The sequence below is a fragment of the Anguilla rostrata genome, chromosome 18, assembly GCF_018555375.3.
Source record: "Anguilla rostrata isolate EN2019 chromosome 18, ASM1855537v3, whole genome shotgun sequence".
NCBI lineage: Eukaryota > Metazoa > Chordata > Actinopteri > Anguilliformes > Anguillidae > Anguilla > Anguilla rostrata.
This window is the reverse complement of record NC_057950.1, coordinates 23,949,253-23,976,595: the sequence shown is the minus strand read 5'-3', so window position 1 is coordinate 23,976,595 and position 27,343 is coordinate 23,949,253. Positions and strand designations below refer to the sequence as shown.

At 43.5% G+C, this 27,343-nt stretch overlaps 1 protein-coding gene across 2 annotated transcripts in view; it reads right to left on the bottom strand.

Annotated features, from left to right (window-relative positions):
• Positions 1-15,664: 15,664 nt before the first annotated feature.
• The window catches only part of si:dkey-103j14.5 (isoaspartyl peptidase/L-asparaginase), a 236,651-nt gene continuing 224,972 nt past the window's right edge, over positions 15,665-27,343 (bottom strand). For both annotated transcript variants that reach the window (XM_064317171.1, XM_064317170.1), the window contains exon 7: positions 15,665-18,284. In XM_064317171.1, coding sequence (XP_064173241.1) covers positions 18,076-18,284 — 209 coding nt within the window. In that variant the 3' untranslated portion in view covers positions 15,665-18,075. The remainder of the gene's footprint in view (positions 18,285-27,343) is intronic.

The following is a 27,343-nucleotide window of genomic DNA, read 5'->3' as shown; positions in this document are numbered from 1 at the left end:
ATATTAGCTAACCATGTGACTATAGCTTGCCATTGCCATGTTCCAGCATCATATTACTGTCACTATGCCATCTACCATACACACATTATATGGCCACATGTACACTACAATCAATATATTACTGTCAGTAAAGAGCAATATATTTATTCCTGGCAGTAATGTACAATATTTAAAGTGCATGTTTGTGTCTTTTGCAGTGAGTTAACTGCATGTAGCCACTACAATTAATTACATCTTATAAACACTTAAGAATCTCACCTCAAAGACTGTAAGCCTACATGAATGGAAAATTTAGTTCTACAAAGGACAGCACAGTTTGGCGATTTCAGCTAATTAAATTTCTGCTCGTACATAACCACCTATGCATACAAATAACTGTTGGACCATTTAGTCATAGCCTTTTTTGAAATATGCCTACTCCAGCATCAGAAGCATGTATTTTAAAAAGAACACAGAGACTTGAACTAACCACAACCTTGTAAACAATGTAAGTACGTGTGAAGGGGCCATACATTTCTCCTGGCCTGGCATAACACCTTTTTCTCCTATCCTCCATTCTTTCTCACCTCCGGTATTCTACAAAAATGTCTGTTCTTGCTGGATTTATTATGACAACCAAATACTGCACAAGTCATGACTGTGTCTGCAATACAGCTTGCAGAGAGTCAGCCGCATAAATCACAGGTATTCAAATTGTAGTAATGTTAAACTCTTGCAATTTCCCCCAGTGAAGTGGCTTTTCCTTTTTAGTATAATTTCAGCAGTGAAGTAAGCTGAACTGAACACATTCAGCTAGATATTATTCCTTTAGTGGCTAGCTTGCTTGCGAGTAACGTCTCCCTCTCCCCAGGCCGAGCAGTAATACCCAGCCCTCCATTAGCATGCAGTAGGAATGCCAACCTGTGACTGGCATTGTCTGATGCCCCCCAGTGGACTGTAAGTGCCTGCCCATTGCAGTCTTTAAAGCAGGTACCTGGAGCATGCATAGTAGTTTGGGACTATATCTCTGCACTCACTATAGGTAGAGAGCTGGCGGAGAGCTCAGTTTAATCAGGAGGACAGGACAGCTGCTCTTATACAATTAAAGGCTGTTTTATGGCGGAATTCCTCTTTAATAAAAGACAGAAGAGGACATGACCCAATACAAAAGGAAATATACTGCCTTGACCCATCCAGCCTGACAAGGAAAAGAGATCTTGTGCCGTGAAATAAATATTAAAAACTGTAAAGTTTAACATTGGGAGCAACCCTATCTGCAATCTAGGCTACAGTTGATCTATCTAGCACTGTTTAAAAAAAAAAAAAAAAAAAAGGTTTAGGATTGCATTTTTTATTGAAGCTTGTCGTCCATAATGTGAGCAATAAGTTCATGTGCGTTCTGGTGCCCAAATTGTAAACAACACGTTCGTTTATCTACCTAGCACTGTGTCGAGCTCGGCCTTGAACACGCCAAGAGTCTCTGAGCTCCTTAGCTATTCCATGCATTAATAAACAGCATACATCCAGGAACCTTGAACCGGAATAATGAGTACGGATCTTAGCATGTGGTGATATTATAATCTTAGCACGCGATGGAATGAGAATATTATTGCGTGCCAAAGGTCACTAAAGCAAAGCTGCACTAGTTTGTGCCAGAATATTCTAAACCAACATTACTGAAATAGAGGCATAGAACCTCCCGAAAACTGTACTGTACAACATTTCTAACGGGGTATTCAATGCGTCACTGCTCTGTGACCACAAACACTTCAAAATGCAAATATACATGTTTTCTGCTTTCGTACAGTGTAATAGTACTTTATGAAATAATGTGGTTCGGTCAGAAACCACATTATTCCACAGTAGTTTGGTCCAATTATTTAGTACCTTCTACTGAATGCAGGGACACTGACTAAATACAAATGAGTTGATTTAACATAAATCTTAACATAATAAATTTATGAAATGGGTTTGTTAAATATGTGATTTTTCTTGATTGAAGGATATCAAAGGGTATAAAATCTTGTCACCTGTATAAAACACTGCTATGAATGGGTTCTGGCAAAATTGGCCCTAACAACCAATACACAAGCCTTTTAGCCTTCCGGTTCAATTGAACGTTCTATTTTTAACAGAAAATAACAGCAAAAATAAACAGGATCACAGCTGAATGGAGAGCCGGGGGACCATATCTCGCCACCCTGTCATGGTTTAATTTCTTACAACTGCACAACATGTTGTGCTTTATTACATGCATAAAACAACAAATTAATTGCCAATTACAGGGCTATCACTTTGCTTTTTATGCATTGTAATATATAGAGAAAGTCACATATTTGCATGCAAATATTATGCAAATATAATACTAGAAGGATGAACCATTATATTGGAGCTGTATCAGTATTGGCCAATAAGATTATGACCAATATGATGAGCTGATATGATACCTTACAAGTAGCAGAAACAATGCATTTTATAAACCATTGATGCTCTAAATTAAGTGCTCAATATGTAGTCTAATCATAGTCATCTGAATCTCTTTTATTTGTTTAATAGCAAAGTAAGCAAGTTGACATATTTTCTTTAAAAATAAAATGCGTTACATTTGTCCTTCATAACATGACATCTTTGCTCATCTACTTCTTCCATGAATGTGAAAACTTGGTCGTAGTTTGCACCTGTGCCATTATGTAAAACAAGGAAGTTATTAACCAATTAACCAATATAGCCACATTATCCCAGAATGTATTTCATAACGTGCATTCTTACATTATACATAATAAACAAATCAGATATGATCTCCATCTTTTGAACTTATGGGCAAGGTCTAATGGCAGTTATAGAATGTATCTTAGTCATCATAAGGCTAAATGATTGATTCCAATAATAGTTGTGGCTACTGACAGATAAAGTTCCCAAGGGCGGTACAGATAATCACACGTCCCTTCATTGAGCAACACCTCAGCTGCAAAGAAGAACCATTAAAATTAATTTCAAAGTTTTCTCTAATAGGGCACTTTATCCATAACGCCAAATTAGAGCATCACTCAATCAGTCGGCTAAAAACACTTTGATGCCTAATGGGTTTCCATCTGTATGATTATGTGAAAATTGAAATTGTTAAATATAAATAAATAAATCTCAGATCCAGCCCTCGTCTTATGAACAGTGGGTGAAACTTCAGAGGGATTTCAGAGGGGGAAAAAAGAGAACTCCTCCATGAATGACAGTCCTGTTACTTGAAGGGGAGCATTTCATCATCGGATGTCCACCTCGTTCAAAGACTGAAACGGCTAACAGCATTGAGTTTATCGTCTTATATTACCAGGTGGGACATCTCATTTTAATTTGACATTCCTTCTAGGCTCTGTTTGCAGATTAAATTTGCAGCAAGATATTTTTGAATTAGAAGCTGTCGTTAGGTGAATTCCACCATTCATTAAATACCCTCTACCTGTACATCCTCCGTCCCAAGGACACCACTTCCCATCATGCCTTTCACCAAAGTATTTTAGAGCACCTTGCAATGTCAAAAACAAGTACACAGCCATTTTGAGAGACCTAATTATGTGCTGTGTCAGGGAAGTGAGGATGAACTAAAATATGTTTAACTTCTGAATCCAGCGGTTCTTAGAATCAATGGCCTTGTTAAAATGTTTAGCAATCTGAATACTGAACACAAGTGTAATAAAACCCCTCATTTAATACATTTAATTGAATAATTATTATTGAAATGACCATCATCAATTAAATAACCAATTTTGTTGATAGTTTAGTTGAACAGTAACCTGGTGGAATCAACCGACAAGTCAAAACAAAATATATCAGTTCTTAAGATTAAATAATTTTATTTAATGAAAAACAAACATGCAACCAAGAAACCACTGCCAAAATACATAGTGAAACCATCTTCTCCAAGACACCAAAACCCACTGCAAAAAACAACTAAAAACATTTTAAGACATGGACCAGGCTGTCTTCTGTAAAAGCTGAGAATTTAAAGTGACCTTATGTTGTCGAAAGCAGGGCTAAGCACCATGTTATTTCCGTCAAACAATTTATGGTTTTCACCTCCGTCTCACAAGACCAACTGCGAATGTGTTAGAAGGTAATTCACCTCAGCTATTGAATACCTCTACAAGATGGAGATTTACTCCTGCTTTTAACAACAGAGGTGATGGTTGCTGGCAGCAACTGTTAAGTCCAGCCAGTAGTCCAGCCACTAACTCAGGGCAAAGTATTATCCATGTGACAAAAACAGTCGTCCCACACCGCCTCACACCACCCTCTGCTTGAAGCCGCCTCCAACAACGTAAATTCCAAATTGGCAGGCCTGAGCAACCATTTCTACACAGACTTCAATTGATGATTTCAATCAAATGTCACTGATTGGCATTCAGACTTATAATGGAAAAAGGAATGGTCCTAATGTCAATCTGTGGCCACGCTGGGCTCTGGCACTCCATAAATTTGTGCCTTGTGTTCTGGTGTCACTTCAGAGACAATTAACCTCTCTAGGAGAGACACCATAGATTGATTGCATGCATAGATTAGGACCTGACTTTTAATTGCCTGAGGATGATGTTTGTGGAGGGGACAGGGACAGAGAGAACAGGCAGCATTCTTGTTTAGTAACAATGCAATGGACAACGAAAGTTTGCCAATCCAATTATATTGCTCTCTCTCTCTCTCTCGATGGCCCTAATCCAAGAACTATATATCAGACAGCTGTATGTCTCAGTGCTATAAATGTGAATTGTGTTTGTCTTATCATGTTCTTTTCACAGTTTCATAACATAAGATAATTGTAGTCGAGTCTGGCTTCTGCAGCTGTGGAGAAAGACGAAACTTGTGCATAAGGTTTTTGAAGTCTAGACTGCCTAATGTACAGAGTACAGAGCACTGAAACTGTCGCTCCTGACTTGTGGTTCTCAAAATCCACAAGCCCTTGATTCAATTTCAATTTTCCCAATAAAGGCCAATTACTGGCTGGTGTCCTTTTTTTTTCCTCCTCACAAATTGAGTTTATTGTGATCCCATTTAATCTATGTCAAATTTGTAGAGGCCATTTGCCACTGTAAAGCTGCAGTTTTATTTCTCAGTGTTCCTATTGTCCGTATAAACTGGACTGTGAGCGTGTGGAAAGTACTCTCGTTTGACCTGTAAACGCAGAGGCTGTGCACAAGCCAAATCTGAATCGATATCACGTTGCACTCGGAATGTGAAACAAATGCGAAATTGCAGATTTCTTATTTTAAGGAATGGTCTTCATTTGATGCTGCAAATGTCATAATTTCTCTTTTTTGTGTGTGGGTGGGGCGAGCATTATGTCCTTGAAAAGCAGAATCAGCGTATGAACTGAAGAGATGTCCTTGTGTGTATTCCCTTTAGAATAACCCGACAGAGCTCTCAATATAGAAAGCTGAAAGGTGTCCAAGTCCCATGGAGTGTAGGATGAGATATACTCCTTTTCCGATGACCTGATTAGTTTACTAACAAATCTCCGACAGGCACAATGACATAACGCATGGAGTCCTACGGCTTCTGTAGGTGAGAAGGGCCATCCAATCAAAGTACACAGGTTTGGCCTTAATGCAATATTTTTTTTGCACATTTTTTTCCGCAATATTTTTTCCTCTTAACTTATTACGACAACAGTGTCCATGCCTTAAAAAAATGAATTCAAACCACAAAGGAAAAGCTGCAATTCAATTCCACCGAACTGCAGTGAAAGAAAATAAAATAGTAAAAAAAACTAAATTGCGCTTCAGAATATAATCATATCTGATATAATGAGTATTCATTTTTTTTTTATAGTTATAAGCACAGGGAACAAAATTACACTGGCATATCCTCCTGAGACCTTGCAGAAAAAAAGATATTTTCATTTTTTGACATAATACATGCGGCTTGGATGACAATAACACGTCGCGATGAAAATATTTTCAAAAAATCATTTATTTTATTTTTATTGAACGTCCCTTCTAGTGTAGGTTTCAGCCTCGCAGGACATATGGTTCTGAAAATGAAGAACCAACTCATATCCACTATAGGAGACGAAAATGAATTGGCAGGAGGATATAACCTATGATGAATGCGGAGTTTATCATGAGAAACAGCCAGTTAGTTGTACATAAATATGTCATAGCACCCATTAGGATCTGATGGACTGAATGAGAAGAAAAACATTGAGCTTCGCGTGACAGAGGGCATTATTTAACGTGATGCATGATCAGCCTTTTTTAAAATATAGAATCTATAGCTTACATGATGATTACACGTGGCTCTCAAAAGCAGGTCTGAATTAGGGGAGAAAAGTTTATCTCCTTTTTAGGCATTTATCAGATGTTCTCACCCAGAAAAAAATTCACAGCTTATATCCGTTATATTCATACAGCTGCATATTTACTGTATTTACTTTAAGTAATGCAGGTTAAGCACCTTGCTTAAAAGTACAGCTGTAGTTACTGACCAGAAAATCAAGTTTGCAACCTTGTAGGCCCGAATGCCTTATCATTTTGCGACACTGACATGTGTGAAAAGCATACATCCCATACTCACACATTGGGCGCCTTCACTCAACAAACAAATAAATCAACGGAAGTCCTGCACAAATGCTCTGCAAAAGATAGTGAGTGACTGCAGACACGGTGCTATCAGGATGACTTAGAAGGCGTGATTGGCCATTATAGACCACTGATTCTCCCTCTCCACCTTAGCTAATGTGTGGTGAGCGTTCTGGCGCAAAATGGCTGCCGTGCATCACCCAGGGGAGTGCTACACATTGGTGGTGGGTGAGGTGAGTTCCCACTCATCACTGTAAAGCACTTTGAGTGTTCGGAAAAGTGCTATATAAATGCATTCATTCATTCATTCATTCATTCGTTCGTTTAGCAGCACTCACAAAGGTTTGATCACATGCTTGGTTTTTTTTCTTATTTTTTTGAGAGCTTCAGTCAGGTTGCTCCCCATCAGCTAATGCGCAAACGTGCTGAAAGAGAGCGGATGGATTTGCTGTGTTTTTCACAGGTGTAAATACAGCACAGCAGGCTCCACAGCACCTCTGAAGTTAATTTGGGTGAGTGGGCAGAGAAGTGAGGGTCGTGTTGAAATATTGTCTGTTTCAAAACAGACAGTAGGCTTATTTGTGAATGAAAATCGATAAGACCTGGGCCTTTCTGTGTGGAGTTTGCATGTTCTCTCCGTGTCTACATGGGTTTCCTCCGGTCCAAAGACATGCAGCTAGGTTAATTGGAGACTCTAAATTGCCCATAGGTATGAGTGTGTGAGTGAATGGTGTGTGTGCCCTGCGATAGATTGGCAGCATGTCCAGGGTGTATTCCTGCCTCTTGCCCAATGGATGGATAATAATATTCATAGCCTGTCCTTCCAGCTTGCTGTGTGATCACCTTTTATTTTGGGATCTGGTTCATTGATCACCCTAGTCATTACCAAAAGCCTGCAGTTTCTAAGTCTACAAATATGGTTGCTTCTGAACCCAGCCAGGCTGAGGCACATCTGGCAACCCCGCTGGACAGAGCTGAACTGATCGGAGCACCACTCAGGGGGTGAAGGTGTGAGAGCTTCGGGTCGATCGAGTACCTGCAGTTAGCCGCAGAAGCAGTGTGTTCCTCCAACACAAGGTCTGGTGACCCGCGCAGTGAAGAGAGACTAACTGACAGAGACAGGCCAACCGGAACAATTAGGAAAACAGAGAAATGGGAAAAAGAGGCTTCCAAAAAAAAAAAAGCACATTTCTTGGTTTCAACTCTATGGTAAAATTCCTATAATGAATGTAACTGCAATCACAGTTGTATTATTATTATTATTATTATTATTATTATTATTATTCATGATAATTGAGTCTGCGGTGGTGCAAGGACCAAATCCAGACCATGCAAATGCCGACTGCGGCCTGTAACTTCATGGGGCGATGAGCAATTGGTGATTGCATCACCCAGAGTAGTTGTTTACTTGTTTTTCAGTTAGCCTACCTGCTTAAATAAAGGATGAATGAATACACTAGCACAGCTGGTCGGTAATGATATGATATGAGGTCCATCTCGCTCGCTCGCACACACACATGCATACACACACACACAGACACACACACACTCCACTGCACTGCAGGCATGGCCTGGGGGGGAGGCTAGATTTGAGCTCCCAGCGGTCCAGGGTCCACTTGGCCCCCTGTGGCCCCAGGAGGAACTCTGCCACATGCACTCTTTTCATTTATAATTGGAGGAGCACAGCTGCTGTTGCCGAGGGCAACGCGGGAGCTGATGGAGCAGGCGGGGTTGCCTAGCTGGGAGCAGCAGCAAGGCAGAGATGCACGTCTGTCACAGAGGAAGAGCCGGGGGGAGGGGGGGGGTGGGGGCAGGCAGAGACACAAAGAGGACGTGAGAGAAAGTCAGAAACAGAGAGAAAGTAAGAGAGAAGAGAGGAAAAAGACTGAGAAAGCTAGGGTGAGAGAAAAAAGACACAAGAGAGATGGCCAGGTCCAGCACTCTTTCCACTGCTTTGGGCTCCCATAACAAAGATAGCAAAGATCTCTTTTCCCTCAAACTGTTCTTACCCCCATCCAGAATATCTCCACATGAACTCTACCTATCAATTATTCATTCCGCTCGGCTTTTTATTTTTCTATTATTATAACTAATAATATTATATACATTTTTTTTTTACCAAGCGAGAGTAGCTAAAGCAGGGTTTGTGGGAGCCTCTTTCAAGTCAGTGCTGCGCAAGGCTTTGTCTTCAAAGGGCCGTGTGCAACCCGAAGGAAAACGTGGCGCATTTTACGCCTGAGCGGACTTGAAACCGACTCGTTAAATCCGCCCCGTCCTTTAATAACCGTAAATAAATTCCACGCGGCCCACTCCTTCCCTCTTCGCGGTCGCACCCGCGGTGAAAAAGAACTCCGTTTCCGAGATATCCTTTTTCCTCGTCACGTGACTCGAACAAAGCAAACCCCCCCCTCTCTCTCCTCAGAGAGTCCCAAGGGTCCGGCGGTTATGCTATCGCGGCGGAATCGCGTTTCTAAATCAGGTGAGCGGAGTAATGTTTAGCGGCACGGGAACGACCCGCGCGGAGGAGGCTCCGGCGAGCGCGCACGGGCCCGGCTTAGCCTCGGCAGCCTCTCTCTCTCTCTCTCTCTCTCTCTCTCTCTCTCCTTTTTTTTCCCGAAAATAAAAGGCGCCGATCCCGCGTAGAACCCGCAGACAAAGCGATCAAAACGGCAGGCTAAGCTGACACGGAGAGCCGCCGGTCGGGCGACAGCGGAAAATGCGCCCTCTCTCTGCGGGCCGGGGGCTCTCGCCGCTCTCGCTCTGAGCCCGTCTTTCATGGTTGTAATGAGCGTCTCAGTCACTTCGCCGCTGACAGAACCCCCGTTTCTTTTCTCGCCGGCTTTCGGCTCGATCCCGTCCCCTCCTGTGTCGCGGCTCTGCGGCTGACGCCTCTCCGCTTGCCAGAACGATTTAATAATTTCATAATAATATTTTTAAATCTGTTTGTGAAGCTGCGGAGATGCGTCCTAGTCCTCATCCTGTACTCCACTGGGACTCCACTGACCTGAAAACACAAGGACGGGCAACAAGGCAAACCGACACCGTATTTATGACCTTGGGTGAGAAATGGCTTGTTTGACTTTGACATTTTCCCCCACCCCCCACGTTTTTTCCCCAGGATAAGCTGTGAAATGCTAATCAGGCCGTCGGCTGGCAGCCGTACCCCCCCGGGAGTTCCTCCGTCTCGATGGCTGATGCGGGGTAGGGCTGAGCTGGGCTCGTATTCACAGGGAAGGCCTCTCCAGAAACAGAGCATGTTCACGGCGAGCCAGCGTCCTTCCCTCCAGAACAAACGTTAAAAACGAATTCCTCCAGCGCAGCAGTGGGGGGACACTGTACTGATGGAGGTGCGGTAGTTTTGATGAGAGGTTTATCTGCTCCTGGCTCTCTGTGGCTATCGGCAGAAGTATGCTGGTGGTGTGGGGTTATGTCACAAAATGGCTGCCATGTATTACTCGAACTGGTGCGACACAGCAGTGGTGGCTTAGGGGTTTCAACATGAAGTGGTTAATTCCCCACTCAAAAAAGTTAATTGTGACTAACTGTATATTATGATGGTGACAGTGATGATGAAGATGATGATGACATCTTGATAGAAGGGCATCAGCATATAGCTGCATAAGGAAACTAGCTAATTATTTCTCCATAGTGAAACCAAAATGTATTAAAATACTCTAATAAAAGCTGAGAATCTGCTCTTTAACCAATATATTCTGTCATTCTAAAGTTTCTTGATTACAAATCTATAATTATGCAGTACAAAGCCCAATTTAAAAAATATGGCTTTGTCCCACACATTATGGGGCTGATAGTAGTTACCATAGTACAACCCTATAAACATCAGAAACACAGTATTGGTTCAGTGAGTAGCACAGTAATAAACCAGTGAGCACAACAGCATTGCTTTTGATTTTTCAGTGAGGTAATTTTATTATTCCTTACAGATTCCCTAATTCAGCAGAAGTCCACAGTGGAATTATACATAATGTATGGGTTGCCACTTCATACTTGATAATTTACAGTCGCAGAGAAATTGACCAATCAATCAACTCATTCAGCAGCAAATATTCTACTGCTTATAGTTTAGCACTTTAACTTGTTTTTGGGTCAATATCATTTTCACCCATAAGCAGAAATTCACTTGTAAAAATAAATTATTAGCTGTTATGTCCGATTTATTATGCGTAAACTCATTTTGGGAGCATTAAAGCAAACCACGGCTTAAGGCATCTGGAATGGGTTTACCGTCCTCTTCATATTGCCCCTGTTCATATGAGCTGGTATAACGGAACATAATCAGCCTACCCATAATCCTTATATGACTACGGCTTGACTAAATGTATGTACTGGATTGCGTTGCTGCCATTTCATTTGCCAGACTCCCAGAATGCCACTGAAAACAACATGCAGGTTCTCACTTCATGCTTTCTCCCCCCAAAAAAAAAAACTAAAAAGAAACTAAAAAACAACAACTAGTCGTGTTTGTTATCAAGGCAACCCATTGTGGATTCAGGAACTCTGATCTTACAGCTCTGAAGTTTCCTCAGGCATTTTATTGCAGCCATATTTTCACATTATTGCTACACAGTTCCTGCACTGTAATCTTTATAACAACATAGTTTCCATATTTGCCACCCGAGCAACAGCAGCATATTACCCATAGAGCATTCTGAATAAACACAGAAAACAGCCTACAGAGGACCACATACCTACCATTGTACCACTTGGTCTTAGTGCAGGGATGTGTTCAGTGATCCATATCAAATACCCCTGCTGAGATGTGACCAGGTGTCACGGAAACCAGTAATGGAGGGATTCAGAGAGCAGGATGCTCCATACCACATAGCTGTACAAAGTCTGCTCTGATTGGCTGGGCCGCTGTGACCTGCCAGGACTAACTGCATCAGCTCAGCTGGGAGACTGCTGTATGAAAAGCATTTCTGGGGAATTTGCCTGCTCGCATGTCACCCTCTCAAATTAGCAGTGTTGCAGCAATGCGACTGTGCTGTAGCCATGGTAACCGTGCTGTAGCCATGGCTGAAAATCAGCTATGCGACTGTGCTGTAGCCATGGCGATCATGCTGCAGCCATGGCGACTGTGATGTACCCATGGCGGAAAATCAGCAATGCGATCATGCTGTAGCCATGGCGACTGCGATGTACCCATGGCTGAAAATCAACAATGTGACCGTGCTGTAGCCATGGCGACCTTGCTGTACCCATGGCGGAAAATCAACAATGTGACCATGCTGTAGCCATGGCGACCTTGCTGTACCCATGGTGGAAAATCATATCATATTTGAACCCCTCCAGTGCTTTTGTTAAGAAATTGATGAAAATGTCAAGTGACTTTCTCTCCATGCTACAGAATCACAATTCTTATCTGAAGAAGTAACTAAAGTCAAGAGACCTTCTTGGTGGTTCTTACAAGCATGTCATTATGGTCATTTGAATTGTTAATGTACAACATCCTAAGAAACACAAAATCATCTAGAGTGCTTTTTGCTGGAAGGAAAGCCAACATGCAGTTTCAAACATGACATATTCTTCTGAATGTTCTACATACACATACACTTTCTGAGAAACCATTCATTCTTTTTCTTTTTTTTCATTATTTTTTGGGGATTTGCAAAAACATTTCGGAAATGATTATGTTATATTACAGCAGGGTACCTTGCCTGAGTATATATTTCTTAGGACAATTATATGAAATGGGAAGAGATCAGAGATAAGCTAAAACTTGAAGCACACATATAATGTCAGCTAACTGCACTGAGTTCTATTTGATCTATATATACATTATTTAAAAACTACTACTAAGATTTTCTTTCTACTCAACAGACTCCAGCATTCCACTCTCAGGATCTTTCCTTCATGTAAAATTTAATTTAAAAAATCCAACTGTAGGCAATGAATGTGAAATATTTTGCAGTCAAATCAACTCACGAACAGTGCAAGGCATCTTATTGAGCATTAAAAATACATTCTAGATCATTATAATGGAGCAGCGAAAATACTTTACATATTTTAACATTATGCAAAGACACGCTATACCAGTTGAGACGTCACACCAACTACACTTAAGTGGCTAAAATAGTAACCGATAACTGAGCCACTATGAATATTTCAACAGGCAGAAATAAAATCTAATTATTGTACAAATGGAATATTGTTTACTACAGACCGCGGTTAACGTCCACGCACGGGGAACACAGCTTATCTAAGAGACCACAGAACGCAATCTGAGTGCCTGCTCAGCGAAACGAGAGAAACGAGAGCAAGATGTGGAGGAAGAGAAAAAAACGATAGAAAATGGAGTGAGAGAAGGAGGGATGGGAGCTGATCAAGAGACGCTGCTCCCGATGAGCCTAACTTGCGAGGAACGGAAAATGTTTCAAATTTCACATCGCAAAAAAAGAGTTAACTTTAGCCTTCAGCAGACACTCTTAAAGAGTAAAGAGTACCACACAGAGATGAAAATTTGATGTAATATTCTGTATATATTACAGAAAATTCATTTAAAGAGCGGGATATTTTACTGAGGCAATTCAGGTTAAGCATTGTGCTCAAGGGTACAATGGCAGCAACCAGGGGGGGAGTCAAACCCGCAGCCTTTGATTCAGACACCCAGCTCCCTCACAATTACACTGAAGTGCAGGAATACTAATGTAATACCAGCAGCACAGCCATTCAGATTACAGCACATTACTGAAAGCCAAATGTTTGTTCAAAAAGGGATATCAAATTGCTCATGCATTTAGAAAGAGAACTGGGGTAAAGCAAATTCAACCATATTCAACCATGCGGAAATTCAGACCATGTGTAAAACATTTTCAATCATGATGGTACCTAGAATAATTGTCATCACGCCCACACTGAAAATTATTAAACTGGTGATGAGCTATGTTCCAAAACATCTGAATAAAGATACTGAGTGGGTCTCCATGTATCCATCCTAAAGAACGTCATGCTAGCATAGAATAGAATAGAATAGAATAGAACAGAATAGTGGTATCAGTGTCTTTCGGGTTGTTTTGATCCTGAGCCTGCTGTTCTTTGAATTTGTTTATAATGTCGCCCGGCAACCGTGACAGTTGTAGGAACTATATTTATTTACCAAATTCTTTTCAAATAAATGCTTTGGTATTTTTTATTGTTTTTAATATGTCGTGCCTAGAACCACAACGCACTGTGCGGATACACACCATAACAGACTCCCTGTCATGTGATATAGCTTTAATAAACAATGTAAACTAAAACATTAAAAATTAAAACGCCTGGTTCATTAAACAGACACACCCACGGCACAATTTATAAGAACAGCAGACAGTAGAGTAAAGAACTGTGAAATGCACCCCAGCCTACCCTCTAAAATAAATGAACTAAGGAATGAATGAATGAATGAATAAATAGAATTTGCCTAATTCTATGCCCTGATGGAAGCTGATAATTGGTGCCACCAGTTTGTCTACGCCATGTGACCTGCAGGGATTTAAACTTGTGTTTTAATGGTTATCCTCCAGGGGTCCCCACAGGCACTCCAACGGCAGTCAAGTGATTCTAATTTGAGAATTCAGTTTCTAATTGAGACATTCATACAAACAATTAGCTGATCTAATATGGGGAGAGTCAGGAAGGCAAGGAGGTTTCCTTATAAAGCAGGGGTGCCCAATCTTATCTGAAAAAGGTTGGTGTTAATGCTGCTGTTTCATTTCAGCCCAGCACTGAGACACCTGACTCTATTTAAAGTCTTGATTGAAGACCACGATTAGTTAAGTAGCTGAATCATGAATTAATGTTTTTTAAAAATATATATATAACTCATTTTTAATGTGGGCATTTCCCACAGCTTCTAAGAAAACCCATCATGGCCCTGTACGACATTTAAAAATACTGCAGTATGTCCACGGAAGTAAGTAATCGATCTGAATTCAACACGTGAGTGTCGCTTGTTAACATCGCTGTCAATCATCATCTGTGCTCAATTAGTGGCAATTACTTTATGAACTTAGATGGCTTAAGTGGTGCATAATGGGATACTTGTTTGAGAAGGGACTTGGCTAAGAGGCTATTGTGAACTCTAGCCGGCGTAAGACTGAAGCACCATGTGAGAAAACGAGGGTAGACAAAATGGAGGCCTTACCCATAATGGCAGTCGAGACAGCGAGCGCATCGGGCACCAGCGTCATTGGGCACGTTTTCTTTACTCGTATCCCTCATGGTCTGTTTACCGTTCTTTATTCTGCCGCTCGGCAGAATCACTCTGTCCCTAACAGGAGACGAGGGACAGAGTCTCTGTGAGAGACAGAGATACAGTGACCACCTGTCTCCATCACGGTGCCATCTTTGCTAGTGAGGCTGACCGAAGAAATCCCTGTACCACAGTGTGACTCCACTGCATACGAGTAATCCACAGGTCTGTAAACGTGACCACTCCATTCCCCTGGGAGAAAAGACATTATAACGAAAAGGACGTCGCATTCCACGTTAAATAGCGGTGCGTAAAGCGCGTCATGTGGGGACCGGTTCCGTCAGTGGCCTGTACCGAAGCCGTGCGGATGCCTCTCAAACGCGCCGCCGCGGCTCTGTTCGCGCTTCCTCCCACTGCAGCCGCTTTAGCCTCTTTACCGCTCTGACACGCGCGGCTCAGCTGAAACGGCGCACCAGCGGGCGGGCCGCCAAGCGCGCCGTGGATCGAGGACTCCGCCCCGGCACCCGAGTTTGCATTAATGCAAATGCTCGACGGCCAATGTCAAAACCATCAGAGAGCGCCGAGAAGATCACAGCGCGGAATGAGCTCCACCTCGGGGAGGAGAGGGAACAGCTTACACTTTCGTTTGCCGAACACATTTGCGGAGGACAAAAAAATCCATCATAAGTTTCCTGGAACACAAAGATCCTCTGCTTTGTGCTGCTGATGCAGTTTAAATAATTTCATTTTCACCTGAAGTGGCAAGGGATATCTGTCTCTCTCTCCCTCCCTCCATCTCTTTCTCTCTCCCTCCCTCCCTCTATCTCTCTCTCCCCCTCCCACCTCTATGTGTGTGTGCGCGTGTGTTCTTGTGGGTCCGTGTCTCGAAGAAACTAATAAAGATAAACTAATAAAGATTTACAACAGCTCAGATTTAGAGGACTTCAAGTTTAATAATTTATGCTCAAACTTCACATGTCATTCGGTTCCCCGATGGCAAACGTTGACAGGTGAGCTGGCTGCCTGATAAAAAACGACAACAAAATCATCAAAATGAACGAGGGGCACAGCAGTCATACAGTAAATTAAACCGAGTCAATTAATTAAAGGATGGTTTCTCACCAGCCAGCATGTTCAAAAGCTGAAACAATTCAAAGTCATTTTCTCATTTTATTGCAGGTTGAAAGATGCGCTACTTAAAATGGAACTGTCAGCGGAGCTTGAAATTCTTGGCCATTCCTGCACTTTTAGGAATAATTTGCTGTCAATGACCAAAATCCCAGAAGAAATGCGATTCTTAATAGGCCGCACATTTCTATCGACCACTTATTTATCACTGCTTTTCTCTCACTCCCTCCCTCTTTCGCGAAACAATTAAATCCTTCTCGTTGTTCGGGAAAGACGACACACGCTATTTAAATGACATGCATGTCACTCATGCTATGCGATGCTTTATTATGCAGTCAATTAGCGGCAGGATGTTTGCAGGGAACAGAGCTCTTCTCTTACAGCAGAGCTTCCATAGCTTTCATGATATTATAGGAAGCTCATTGAAATTCCCACAATGATATCACTGGACATTGACACAGGGCGTTTGACTTTTACCTCCACATAAACCTCTCTGTGGAATCCATGGATATGCATTCTCTTTAAAAATATGAAATGTGAAGCATATTGTGGTGCTTTGATTGGCTTAGTTTTTGTTAGAAATAACTGACATGTCTCACTGTGGTAATATGAATGTGCATGCACTAATTTCCAGTCTTCGTTAAAAAAATTTAATTAATTTTTTTGGATGACTTGACTTGATTTCTGACCTTTAACTATAATATGATCATTTTAACTAACATACGTCAGCATTCATGGGATCATGCCATAAATAAATATCATTATGAAAAGATTTAATTAAAAACATTTTTCATGGGAGAGAGTGGCTGCATGGTTTTCTTTATAATATATTTTGAATGCATTATATTTTTCATTATTTATATTCATTATTTTCAAGTGTGCTTGCTTTTAGCTGAGTAATCCAAATGTTCCACTGCTAACAGCATGCGTTCTTGTTTGCACATTTGGACAGAATGTTACATGATCTGACACAAAGACTGACGTAAACCACACTAATTAATAATAATTATATTCGCAATTACTGTGAAAATGAGGGACCCATTCCTGTTGCAACCATCAGCAGAAACTTTTTAAAACAGCAACAAAGATGGAAATAGCAACCTTGGTGCAAAATCCTTGTGAAGCTCTACACTGCTACAAAACATCAGTCTACCCTTGACATCAGTGCATTTGCGGGGCAAAGACAGGGGCTTTTTACCTCCCTGAAAACAGAGCGGCGAGAGTTGGACATAACCTTGGGTGTGATTTTGATAAATTTGTCCCGCCACTGCAAAGTCTTGATTGGCCTGTGCTGTGCTGTAGTGCTCAAACTACCTGCCTGGATGTGGCAAGCTTTTTACAGCACCTTACAACATTTTGTCCACTGATTGGGCCTCATTCACAAAACCTCTCTTAAATTTTTCTTACTTTTGTTCTTAAAAATTTTCTGACAAAAAACCAATATGGGATTCGTGACACATGAAGACCTTTGTTTTTGTGCATATCCCAGGTGTATGAGATGATGAGTGCTAACTTTTTGTAGATTTTATGCACAATCCTGTTAATGTAATTAGCTTAAGGAAATAACCAGGAACAAGTACAGATAAGAGAAAAATGATGAATGCCGAAATGTTTGTGGAAACGTTCGTACGCATGTTTTGTGAATGAGGCCCATTGTAATAACCAAATTGATATTAGAAATTAATTATATTAGAATTAACCTTATTTGCACTGATGGCAGAAATACACACTCCAACTTGATCTTGAAAATTGTTGTGACCTTCAAGTTGAAAAACACTAAAACTGAATTGGAAATGATTAACAATTAGAACAGTGATTAGGAAATTTGTCTGTATTCTTCACTGCTTGCGGATTTGTGACAATGGCCTTAATATTTGATGGATTATGCATTCTGGATTGGTACGATTTTGAATAATTATTTGAATAATTCAGCCATTACATACAAGATTAAATGAAATAGAACAATTAACCCAATTAATTATTTTTGTGTTGCTAGACTAAACAGTCCTGACAGGACTGCTGGTGTAAGGTTCTAGAAATTCACAGAACTACAGAAACTGAAAAACGGACTTAATTCAGGAATGCGTAAAGCAGCAATGTTCGCCAAGTGACGCTGTCAGACTGTAAAACCTCACAGGCCCTCCCCCAGTTCTCTCCCAGGGCGAACGCTGCTGCAGCGCTGAGAGAACCAGCTCCGGTACGGCAGAGACGCTACAGCGGAAGTCTCTCCCGAATCACTTCTTTCGGGTCGAGGCCGTACGACAGGACGTCCCCCTCCGCCGCCGCCCAGGCCATGCGCTCGGTGGTGAACCGGGCGACCCAATCCCCCGATCGGGTCACTGCGATGACCCCGCCCCCGCCCTTCACTCGTTCGGCCATGTACTGCAGGCACGACTCCACCGCCTCAGAGGGACTCCGGCCTGTTTAAAACACACAGTGAAGAGGAGCAGCTTTAGTCTGAAAGAGAGCCCCTAAACCAGTGGTCTCCAACCCTGGTCCCGGAGAGCTACAGGGTCTGCTGGTTTTTGTTTTCACCTTAAAATCGGCACCCAATTGAGACCCAAGACACCCAGGTGAGTTGAGTTAACTGTGTAATCAACTGCTCTAATTGATTCATGAAGTGCAGAGTCACTTTGAAAACCAGCAGACCCTGTAGCTCTCCAGGACCAGGGTTGAAGACCACTGCCCTAAACTGTACTGATATATTTACATTACAGGTATTTAGCAGACACTCCAGAGCGACTTACACATTTTTTATTTAAGGGATGTCCTCACATAAAAACAACCGACTTATTCACTAGTGCCGCATTTGCTCGCACCCTCATTCATGAATATAACTGAAATATCTGAGGAACAATAATGCTCCAAAAATAAATCCCACAAAGTCTCCGTCAAATATGGTGCAACTTTTCCACCGGTTATTAATTTACAGTCACGCTGGTCTGTGGAAAGCAAAATGCTGCCGTTACTATTGCAGTGAGAAATAATGCAACTGTCTGCTCATTAAAGATCGACATGGAACCCCGCGTCGAAACGCCCGACTGGACGGACAGCCGCTCGGTTTTTATCGAGGACTTAGCGAGCGATGACAAGCAGCGGCGAACAACTTTTAGACAAAACGAAGAAGTGGAACAGTGTTCCGGGTCCCGGGGAGCAAAGAAACATCTTCTAATTCAAAGCGGGAAGGAAGTCAGCATCGCACTTGAAAGCGAGGCATACGAGGGAGGGAGGAAAAAGAAAAAAAAAAAGAAGGAAAACAGAAACCTGCTCGCGCCCGTTTCCCTGATCCTCGCCGGGAGGCGGGCTGACGAACATCAGCCGCGGCTCGCTCTGACGCCGGCGCCGCCTCATTATCTACCGACCGCGGCAGACTTCAGCGCCGAATTCTCCTCCTCTCCAAAAACCAATTAAGATGACTGGCAAGCCCGGCCACGAGCTGCCGAAACAGAGGCGTTCGTTCACCGCGGCTGCACGGGGAAGCCTGCCGCCTCTGCCAACAACACGCGGCTGGGCGGTCGAAGCCCCCGTTCTGTCCTGTGCAGATGTCACTGCATCATCAGTCGGGAGGGCGGGTTAACGGTACGAACCGAAAGTGTCACTGAGCAAGGACATGGCTCGGACAGGGGCGGTGCGAATTCCCTGCCTGGGCGGCAGATAGTTTTTACAGTTCCCTTGAAAATCTCAGAGGCTTTGATGCCCAGACTGTTTTTGTGTATGATTATAACGAGGACTGTGTACAATTGCATGGATCATAATGAATTAGCTTCAAAGCACGAGGGTCAATAACCACAAACTAGCACCTGCAGCTTACAGTACTAACAATTCTTCGAAGATTCAGAACAACCAACTGAAGCAACATTCTGAATAGCATATGCAGCCTTTCAGAATATCTCCATTTTATTCCCAGTGTCTGAATATTTACAGTTGACACTTTTTGTACACGCAGGAAAACGAAGTTAGTCAAACTTTCTGAAAACTCCAGGGGGACCTGGAAATAGTTTTGCTAATTGGAGGTAGAACTTCTCGTATGATCTCCTGTAATTACCCTTGAGCGAACCAGGGAAGAAGAAAGAAAAAATCATCACAACAAGATGAGCAATTGACAGTGAAATGAGGCCCCGTGTCCATTACATTAGTCAGGCAACAGCGCCGTTTCAATGCAATTATTCCCCGCTGTGAGCAACGGCTCGCTTAAAATTCAGCCCTGACTGACTGGCTCGACGGAGATTGGGCCGAGGCTCAGACTGCTGAGGAGAGCAGCACAGGACGCTTTACCTCTGTGAGGAAAGGCTCACAGACCCACGGAACAGCTGTACTGCGCTAACATACATTACATTACAGGCATTTAGCAGACACTCATATCCAGAGCGACTTACGCTACATTTTCACATTGCATTTGCATTGAAACCATTTATACAGCTGGATATATACTGAAGCAGTGCAGGTTAAGTACCTTGCTCAAGGGTACAACGGCAGTGTCCTACCCGGGAATCGAACCTGTGACCTTTAGGTAGGTTACAAGACCAGTTCCTTACCCATTATACTACACTGCCGCCCAACAGGTAAGGAAGAAAGGTTTTGTGCGAATGGACAACAGAGAGCGGAACAGGCCATTATCGTTGCAGTGCGTAACTCAGACGGAAACAAAGGATGGTTTGAAACTTGAAGTACTGCAGTGATGAGCAAAAACAATGACCTGACTTAATGCACATTGGTATATATTGACCTGGATATGAATTCATATTATTCATATCAAGCTATGAACCATGCGATCATGGGTTGGGAGCATGTTGATGACATTACTGATAATTACTGATGGAACTAAGAGTTATACAGAGGTATACAGTACACAAGCTACTAAAAAAAGAACAGTGCACAATGCACTGCCACATTTTACATGTTGCACACTTTATCTAACCTTCATAATAAATACATAAATAAAAGTCTAAAGTGAAGACCTTTCAGGGCTGCAGTTGCTATAAAATGTTTCCTCAAAATGTTCCCTCATCTGTTTTTAACCTTACAGTCTGGTATCCTCTGGCATCGTTAAATGCATTCTCCTCTATTGCCGAAGTGCTTGTTACTCAAGATTGCCTGGATTAAAAATAGAAGCCCTATTTCACAGTCAGCGCGCCCCTGTCAAACTGTGGCAGGAAAGCAAGACGCTGGCTAATTAAGGCGTGTCCAAGTCTGGTGCACGCGTTTGACCGTGACATGTTCCAAAGTCAGCAACATTAACACAAGCAAATAATACCCAGATGCATACAAACACATAAAGCAGAGCAGAGGAAACACGCTTTCTTCCGCAACTGGAGTTTTTGGCCAGGTTTGGATGGGTTTGTGTGAGAAAAACCTGCAGCGGTCACAACAGATTGCTAATGCTCTGTTTCATGAGCTTATGTGAATCTTGTTATTGTTTAGTTATTTATATGTTTTTATGTTGTGCACATTTGAGTGGAATCCTGTTACTGTAGGTACTCAGTAAATCTGGGCGCTAGGGTTGCCAGATTTTGAATTCGTCAAAACCACACAACATACACAGCTGTAATTGTGAACGAGGTCGGAAGCTTTTTTTCCTATCATTGTTATGCAGATGACACACAACTCTTCTTTTCTTTCCCCCCCTCGGCCACACTGGTCAATGATAAGATCTCTTCCTGCCTGGCTGACATCTCCACCTGGATGGCCAGCCACCATCTGAAGCTCAACCTCAACAAAACTGAGCTGCTCTTCTTCCCGCACAAGACCTCCTTGCTTCGTGAACTCTCAATCACGGTTGATGGCACCACAGTGACTGCCTCTCACTCTGCCAAGAGCTTGGGGGTGGTCCTGGATGACCAACTGGACCTCAAGGAGCACATCAAGGCAACATCAAGGTCCTGCAGATTCCTCCTATACAACATCAGGAGGATTCGACCATACCTGACGACGCACTCCACCCAGCTGCTCGTCCAGGCTACGGTGACCTCTCGCCTTGATTACTGCAACTCTCTCCTTGCAAACCTGCCAGCTTGTGCCATACAGCCACTACAGATGATTCAGAATGCCGCTGCCCGGCTCATCTACAACCTCCCCAAATTCTCCCACGTCACTCCTCTGCTGCGATCACTTCACTGGCTACCGGTCGCTGCCAGGATCCGATTCAAAGCCCTGACCCTTGCCTACACTGCTGCCAACAGGACAGCCCCCATCTACTTGCAGGACATGACTCAATTCTATGTGCCTGCTCGACCACTCCGCTCTGCAGCAGCAGGGCGTCTTGTAACCCCTCCCACCCGCCCAAAGGGATCACAGAGCTTCTCCACCCTAGCTCCCCAGTGGTGGAACGAACTCCCCGTCCCTCTCCGAACCTCCCCCTCACTATCCATCTTCCGCCGTGGCCTGAAGACTCATCTCTTCAGACTATACCTAGAATAACCACCACCATGCTGTGTATATATATATATATATACATATAAAAAAAATAAAAAAAAATATACCCTTTTTTCCTTGTCACTTGTTACATGTTGCCCCATCCCTGCACTTCTTGGTAAATTGTATTTGTCCTAATACTCTAGCTTAATCTTCTGCCTAGTTTGGCTTTGCAGATGTTAGACCAGGATAGTGTTCATTGTTCTCAGCTAGAAATAGCTGTACAAAATAAGTAATTGTACCTTACTGAACCCGTGTTCAGCAGTTGTCTACGATCATGAAAATGCACTTCTTGTACGTCGCTTTGGATAAAAGCGTCTGCCAAATGAATGTAATGTAATGTAATGTAAAGCTGTCGAGCCATTTGGGGTGGGGGGTGGGGAGCACTGTTTGGGAAGTCACTGACATGCAAATTCATTACCTATATGAATTACAAATTCATATTGACTAAGTACTACTGCACTTTGTACAAATAATTTGAAATATGGACATTCCGGTTGAAACCCGGACGTCTGGCAACCCTACTGGGCACTACTAAAAAACTGCACTGCTTTTTGATGTAAAGAGACCAGAACAGTTTGCAAAGGAAACCAAAAATCGTTAGTTATAGAAAAGGAACATGTTTGGCAAGAAACCACCGCTCCGAATTTCACAGCGATGTTCTTCTGTATATACAAATATTTATACAACAAATACATATCTTGTGTAGATATAGTCTCTCTCTCTATATCTACACAAGATATCAGGATGGCATTAGCAATTTTACTACGACGCCTTTGGGCTAACGCTGGCACCAAAACATTCCTCTCGAGTGGTTGGATAAACAGGGTAAACTCGATTGGTCGGATCAAGCGTATTGCTCTCTCCGTAAGCAGCCGGCTCACATCTGAGGGCGCAGTCACGCGTCCAAAGGCTTCTCCCGTTTGACCGACGGGTCAGTGAGAGGCGAGGGACCCACGCGGAAGGCCGCGAATCAGGGTTTAATAGCGGACAGACCCCGCGACGAGGCGCGAGCCAAGCCGCGCGAGGAGTTTCCCATCGACCCGCCCCTCCGTCCCCGGCCCGGCGCGTCCTCAGAAGAGCCACCTGTCACCATCGCGGCTCCTCACAGCGGCGATAAAAGCGCTCTTCTCCCCCCGTGACCCAGCCCCCCCCCCTCCCCCCGGCCCCCTTCTCCGCCACCGCACGGTCCGAGCCCGGGGACCCGCTTAGCCAATCACCCCGCATCGCACGCTCCGTTGCCAGAGCGATTCCGAGCTGGAGCCGCCTTTAACGGAAAACATCAAACGCACAAAGCGCGGACGCGCTAAGGAAATTTCTCTTGGAGGAAAAAAGATAAATTGAGGTCAAGTTAAGGCACCCAGCTGCGGAAAGTACAAACGGAGGTAAAATCACCTGTTTCTGCGCAAAAAGCGCCCAGCAAAAAAAATAAATAAATAAATAAAAATCTTCCATCAGTCGCTGTGGATCGCGGTCACAGAATACTGCGCCTTGGATCAGCGCGGTTTGATCGCCGCGCTTCTCCCCGGCGGTTTCCAAACAGGCGGTAAGTCTAACAATTATTTTTACACGCGCTGAGGGCAGATTCTGCCCTCCTCTCCCCCTCAGGGAGCCGCACCAGAGAGCAGCCATACAGGGACACAGGCCTACGACAGCCACACTGTACTTCCCTGGGTCTCTAGGGCCGAAGAAGTCCTGAGGTGCTGTGAACCACCAGATGCAGTCATCTTCTACCTCTCCTCCATCATATGTTCCTATGACCCCGTCCAATGTGAAGAGAGTATTAAGGAAAAAGAACATTAATATTAATGCCACCTCATTTCCCAGTTTGAGGTGAAGATGCTGCATGAACCCCCAGTTCAGCAGTGCATGCTGGGATATTGGGACAATTTTAGGCCAAAAGCCTCAGCAACCACACGTTCTCACACTCAACCAATCACATACACATCACTACGTGTTCTCGTAGTCAGCCTATCATGTGTGCACATCGCGAATGGAGCATCTTTTTAAACCAACAACCTGACCTCTCCAGAGCTTCTCATTGCCGGTGCAGCTCTTTGCTCTTTGCTAGCTAATGCTAATGTGAATCTAGCTGGCTGTGTACCCAGCACCACACAAACAATAAATGACTATTTGCAGAACAGATGGCAATACCTACACCACTGCAACATTTTATAAAACATTATTAACAGGACAATGTTCATTAATCAGCACTTCAGTTTTCAAATTCGTTCCTCCGAATCTACTGCACGTGACCTTTTCGGTGGGCAGCAGTGTGAAAAGAAGCGGGGTGGAGACACTCCGTGTTTCACTGGAGAACCGCGGATAACTTGTGTCTCCCGATCCAGCAGAGGAGATCACGCATGAACACCGCTACAAGTAATTAATAGGATGTTCAAAATTAAGGTGGGAATTGTTCAGCTCCACATTGGGCACAAAACTTATGAGAAAAAAAAATGCACGAGAAACATTTTGGAAGATTTATTAGAACTGGGTGTTATGGTCGAATAAGACAGACATTTAGCATTTTGGCTGTGCTCTCCAGCAGTGAGTTTGACATTGGATGGAATATGATATGTTGAAAAGGACATCATGCCCACTGTGAAATATGGCAGCAGATATTTTACGCCATAGAGCTGTTATGTATCTATGGCTTCTGGGAATCTTGTTAAGATCAAGAGAATCAAGCACTCCAGCAAGGAACAAGATACTTTGGTCCAAAAACAGTGTCTGTGTTGCTTATGTTATATAGCCTTTCCCCTTTTTATCGAGAAGTCAGTATTTTGACAGGGCTCTGTGTAGTGAACTCCCTCATAACTGCCTTCCCCATGAGTGACCTATCGGATGATATGACTCCCTCATTGCAATGCCACTTCATAATCGAGTCTCACAAAGTGCCAACTTTTCCTTGAGTGCAGTGCATTATGGGTACATTCATATTTGCATTATTAGTGCAAGCTTGGATGACTGGATCGCCCATGACTGCACGTGGACCGAGGTTAATGACCAAAATGTACTGCTTCAATGGTTAACCAATAAGATGACCATTTTATGGTTTAGCTAATGAGTTTATGTAAAAATAACACTGTAAAGAAATGAGCATACTCTATAAGTTACACATTATAAACCTCAAATTGGTGAAAGAAGACTAAATAGGGAAAACCCATGTCAGTGCTGCTACTCTTTGCAAATGTGTACAAAATGACATGGGTGGGATAACTTTCCATGTCAGTAAATTATTGATATATATGTATATTATTGAATGAGCTCCAAAATGTTTGGGACAAAGACATTCTCCGGTCAGGACAGGATTCTCTGGTCACTGAAACTCACAATCATTTGATAAGCTTTGACACCCTTTTCAAGGCATGTGCTGTCTATGTCCTTCTCCTCCATCAAATTTATTTGCTATCCCTGAGAGAACATACAGATTTTCTTTTTTGTCTTTTATTTTTTTCTGCAGCGACGGAGAGTTCTGGATTCACGACACGGACATTTTACGTTCAACACTTTCCAGAGAGAGCCCTTCGATCTCCTCCAAATCTCCTTTGCATTTTGAAAGCGGGGCTACCCGTGAAAAAGATGCAGTAAATCCGAGTCACCGCTCTCTGTGTTTGTGTTTTATTTTACTCTTCACTACGCGAGCAACGGCTGTGCTCGCACCAATCACACAATCAATAAACGCAATTCAGGGCGGCGCCTGCCATTTTTTCATTTTTTACTTTATCGGCAGAGAATATTTCAGCTTTACCCACTGTAGCACGGGAACAGAACCAATTCAGAAAAACATAAACGTATTAGGTGGTCTAGATGGCGGTAAATTTTAATGCACCAGAGTGGTTAACACTGCCTCATAAATAACAGAGGAAACTTGTCATTAGTTTTTGCTTTATATATCCGTCCATCTTAAAAACAAGCGAAAAAAACACTTTGTGCTGAAATGTGAAACTGTGAAACCAAGAGCGCATTTTTTATTAAATAAGAACGGAGAGGTTTCAAACGGTCCTTTTTGAATAGGCCTACTGTGGAGGGTATATGTGCTTTCGGGGTTCGTAAGCGCAAAATGGATTCTCATTTGCGGGACGAACAGCGGTGCTTTGAGAGTGGGTCACGACTTTGCGCTTGCGCGTGAAACACCGTAAAACGGATTCCGCCGGTCGTCGGCGGCGACGGAGCGGGGGAAGGGCGCGACCCGGCGACGGAGCGGTGGGAGGGGCGCGACCTGGCGACGGAGCGGGGGCCCGTACTCCGACAACGTGCTCGCTAAACCCTCCGCACCGGCTGATTGGCTCACTCATCCACAGCCTTCTTCCCGGGCCTCCGGAAAACAGGAGCCGGTGATTAAGAATTCAAATTATAAAATGCCTTTAATTAACGAAGGCCATTAAAAAGAAGAAGAAGAAGAAGAAGAGAAAATGGCCTCATTAACTGCTCGTTTCGCCGATCCTGCGGAGGGGTGGAGATGACTGTAATTGATGGCGCGTTCGTTCCGGACGCCCGCCCCCCCCCACCCCACCCCCCGATATCAAATCTCGAAAACGTAAAAACGGCCCAGGCGTCTGGTTTTCAGCCAGGGGAAGATGTAATTAAATTTCAGAACAATGAGGCGGGGGGGAGAAAAGAAGCAAAAGACGAAAAATCGCAACGATCCGTCACGGCGCGGTCGTGGGGAGAACCGGGCGGCTGACGGGACGGTATCAGTGATGCCCGTCGGCTCGGTGCGCTTTCAGTCTGAACACGGGCGCAGAGCAGGCCCCAGTGATCAGTCAGCGTCTCATAAAACGTTAATAAGACCGCGAAACGCGGCCTCCTCTCCCCCGCGCTCGGGCCGTGGGGCGACCTGCGCTCCTGTCGGGGTTCAGGATGCCACTGGGGGAACGCCGGAGCCGTCGCCCGGGGGACCGCGTAAACTTGTTACCCGTGTGACCGGCATGCCGGATCAAGATCAAACCTTCCCGTGTACCCCGCTAATCTGCCTTGGGCGGGCAAGGGGGGGGGGGGGGGGCACTGCCTCCAGGTGCTTCTGATCTCCACTAGAACACAGAGCGCTTCCTGCTTCCTGTCTGTC